Source organism: Plasmopara halstedii (genome assembly GCF_900000015.1).
Source record: "Plasmopara halstedii genome assembly, contig: Scaffold_816, whole genome shotgun sequence".
NCBI lineage: Eukaryota > Oomycota > Peronosporomycetes > Peronosporales > Peronosporaceae > Plasmopara > Plasmopara halstedii.
The window spans coordinates 1,870,544-1,874,769 of NW_020187732.1; the positions used below are offsets into that span (position 1 = coordinate 1,870,544).

The window sequence follows — 4,226 nt, forward strand, 5'->3', positions numbered from 1 at the left end:
AAAGATTCGTGACCAGTCTGTTGAAAGTCGCGAGAACGTTCTTCATATCTTGTGGCATCATCAACCAATCCCACAACATAACACTGGGGGTACTGACTGCAGTTAGTAGTGTATCATGCTTGCTCATTCAAGTCTAATAGAAACCATTATTCAGCTCGATCACCTCAGAATAGTACTGCCAACCATTCCATCAGAAAAAATATTTTGCGTGGAACCGGGGTCTGGGCAGGTATTATCGCATCATTCAATTTGCTGAAAGCGTGAACAATGCTACAGCCACCTGTGGCTTTCTTTACACAGAAGGTTGGTCTACAACGCGGAGATTTGCTCTCACGCACATGACCAGCCTTCTGTCGCTGCGAAAAGAACTTGTCAATTGTCGCTACGGCCACTGCCGTGTAATACAATACTTTGTACTAGGAAGCATGTCAATCTCACGACGAATGCTTCTGTCAGATGGCAATTCGTCCGGCGCCTTGTCTGGGAAAATATTTGCATATTCCTTGACAGGTCCAAACACGAGGTATGAGCTTAGAGCGTCCCACGACTGCTCATCAAACCTCTTCATTTGTGTCTTCTCATCAAAGGCTTCCGCAGTAGTCGATTGTTTCTTCGACGATCGCAAATATTTGCAAATTTTGCCTTTTACCAGGCTACGCTTCAGCGTCTTCTTGTTCTTTCCCGGCAAGAAAAACATTTTTTTACTGATTTTGGAGGATTCTCACTCCTCACGTAACGGATAACATCGACGTCATATTCTTCGTTGTAGGCCACAACATTTACAGACTCGCTTGAAGCGCCTTGTTCTCGATCACTTCCCTCATCAATACAACTTGTATATTGATCAGGGGCGCGCAAAATACCCGACAAAACTCTCCTTGGCGGCCTTCTTATTCTTCTCAGGATGGGTCTTTGCCTGTAATCCCACTATTCTTCATACCACCATCGACTATGACTTCCATGGCGATGACAAAGGAGACAGTTTTTTTTTAAGTCTGACTACCCCAACTCCAGTTGATACTTTCGTCTTCTTCGACTTGTCCTTTGAACAGGGGGGGCATCGCATTTCATAACATCACTTGGGACATCTGTGACTTCCTCAACAGATGCATACGCCCATACCATTTTGTTTGTCGTCATGCATCTCATACGACGATCTTCATATATATCCAGTCAATGCTAGGCTGATAACGCTTCAACCATGGCATACCTAGGATGGTATCAAACTTTTCATCGAGGTAGAGTAGGATAAACTCGTCTACACCTCGGAAGTCTTCAAACTTCATTGCAAAGCAAATGACTTACTTGGGCATCTTCATTCTAAAAACATTCGCTGAACGGAATATCATCTCTTCTTTCACATAGGACAGGCTAACACAATGCCAGTTATAACTTGCGCTCGAACATAGTTGCTCGATGCTTCAGTGTCAATCAAAGCTCGTAGTGATTTCTGAAAACCGTCCACAACGACGTCTTGAACAATCAAAGTCGCTCACTACTATCACTCATAGTGGGAACTGCATGTGCATCATGCACGTTGAAGCCAGAGCTCTGTGTATCCACAACATCCACAACACTTTTCTTGGGTCCGGAGGTAGCTCTGCCCTTACTCGCCGTTCCCGTTTTTTGACCCTTGGAGCGTTCAAACCTACGACCGTTATAGCGTCCGCGTCAGCCGAACGGAAAATTTGTGTTTCTTGCCGACTCGGCAACGACACTCTGCAATTCCTAGCGATACGACCCGGTTTTTCACAACCAAATCACTTTCCATCGTTGCGAGGACGCTCATTTCTAGGTGTGGAATTGTACGAATTGCCCATTGGCTCTAAACGATCACCTGTACTAGTCAACTGACGCGTCGCCGTCGTACGAAGCCATTGAACTTGGCTTGCTTGATGCTGAAATTTATTTGCATCGCGCGGTTGATGGCATCGTCCAGCGTCGTGGGATGCGCACGGACAAGTTGATTTGGGATCGGACAATCATTGAGACCAGCCATGAACATTACAGCTTGCAAATAGTCGTCAATTGGCTCGTCCTCAATGCTTGGTACTCAGTAGCGAACACGTGCATACACGTGTTGGTTGTACGATCTTGACGAAGCTTCAGGAACTCGGCACGGACACGAAACTCACTCTGTTGTGGCTCAAACGCCTTTCTTGGCTAGAAATCGAAGTGTTCGTAGCTGGGAAACGGCTTTAATCGACTAAACGCTGATATTACGTTCAATTTTTCACACCACCGCAAGGTTAAACAACGCGATCAACACTTGCTTCAAGGAGACTTGCAGCTATCTTGCAGTTGTATCGCAATGATCGCAACATCCAACTCGATAAACCATCGCGAGGAAGGCCCGTTCTCCCCACCACGGTTCAAAGATACGTTTAGCTTTAAAGTCATCGTTATGTAAAAAACAGGAGTTGCGACCTGCTTTCCAGATTCCATCATCTTATGATGCATGAGACTGACGGCTGCGTTCTTATGATCATTCGGAGAAGACGAACGCGGTAAATTAATCTTCAGATGACCTCTCGCATCTACTTGAGTGCCATCCACTCATGTGAAGCCGAATGATGGAACACCTCATTCATCAACACATCAGCTTGCGGATTGATGGACCGAGTGGAACCCCTGCTTCCTCCATGTCGCTCGGACAAGGACAAAAGTATGGCTTGAACTACAATGCGCGACGTGCTTATCAGCAGCAAAAATTTAGTGTCGCTGAAAAGATCGCTCAAAGTGTAAGAGGTGTAAGAGAACGCATAACAGTCCATCAAACACAATACACACGCTTGTGCGACGAGGAAGCGATTACTGACGTGGAGGAGACCGACTTAGAGCTCAAGACAAACTTGCAACTGATTTAAAATAAGTTACGGTACCTAGTTACAATGCAGAACACCCCAAGGGATCCTAAAAATTTTACAAATAAACCGTGGATGTTTATTTTATAAGCGTGTACTGAGGTTGAATCTCAGGTTGATCTTATACAGAATTTGGGCGTACGAAGCTTAAACTTCGACGGAGCGAACCCGCTTGGTACGCAACAAATAATACTGAGGGTGACTCTCTAAATAAAGCATCATCAAGAAAGAGATTAAACGCAACGATCAGCGAGCGCTACGCACTAGTGACCCAACATGTGCAAATGGGTAAGCATGTACGTGCATACGTTCGAAACGCGACAAAGTGTAAGATCTTAGCCAAATGTGTCGGCGACTTTGACCAGCCTGTCAGTGCTAACACAGTGTTGATAGTGCATCGCATGGAGTCTTCCTTCGCAAACAAAAACATGTCAGTTCGTGGACACGAAAACTAGCGTTGTCAAATTTGGTGTTTTTAAAATGCTTCTTGTAATCCCGACGTTGTAGTCTTTGTGGACCATTCAAACAAAATGTATCATTTGGGCGACGTATGTCGCAGTCGGGCGCCAATTTCCTTTCAACGCTTGTGATGCCGCAAATGAATAAGTCAATGTGTCTTCTTCGCCCGATGCTTTAACTGAGCTATGCAACCCCGACAGTGTCACCTTTGCCAATGTATCTCTCGCACGGTCTTAAAGGAGCTCACAAATTGCTGTTATCAACAGCTGATCAAGCCGTTAGCGTTACCCTTGAGAAGTTGTGACCTGTGGGATCAGAAAGTTAGCGAGAAAATTAAGTACTTTGCTCTCAGATTGAGCTGATGGCGCATCCATAAGTTTTAAGGGCTGTGTCGCGACTCGGTAACAGCTTGAGGTTGATCGAAGCCAGAACCTGGACTTTGGCAATTTAATGGAGGTCGCTGTGACCCCGTGTTTGTAGACAAGCAGGCTGAACCCATTGATCTAGGCGCGGCTCATCGTTAACGGATCGAACCTTGTGTCGGACCCAGAGTGGTGCGTGTCACCAGTTTCAGTATCAGAGATCGGGAACGCAATGTATAGCCGCGCGACGTGTAACTAGTGCTGCCTACTCCAACAAAAGTACCGTGACCCTCGTACATAGAGATTGTTTGACTTGTTGGGTACGCGTGTATAAACGCAAAGAGCGTATACCCAAAAGACGTGTCGAGAACGCACATCTAAGAAATGCTGTCCAAGTCAAAGATTGGTTTGATTAAAATTACTAGCAAGTTTCATAACTGCCGGCGTGGGGCCGAGCAGGTGGACCCTGAACTTGACAAGAGCATACTTCATCGCAAGTAGCTCCTTGTCATGAACTAGGTAGTTCTTCTCTGTAGCTTTG

At 45.7% G+C, this 4,226-nt stretch overlaps 1 protein-coding gene across 1 annotated transcript; it reads left to right on the forward strand.

Moving 5' to 3' along the window:
• Positions 1-3,508: 3,508 nt before the first annotated feature.
• On the forward strand, positions 3,509-3,847 carry PHALS_14318 (uncharacterized protein; the record flags this gene model as incomplete). Its single annotated transcript, XM_024730107.1, has 2 exons — positions 3,509-3,643; positions 3,749-3,847. The coding sequence occupies 2 exons, from the start codon at positions 3,509-3,511 to the stop codon at positions 3,845-3,847; spliced, it is 234 nt and encodes a 77-aa protein (XP_024580417.1).
• Positions 3,848-4,226: the final 379 nt, after the last annotated feature.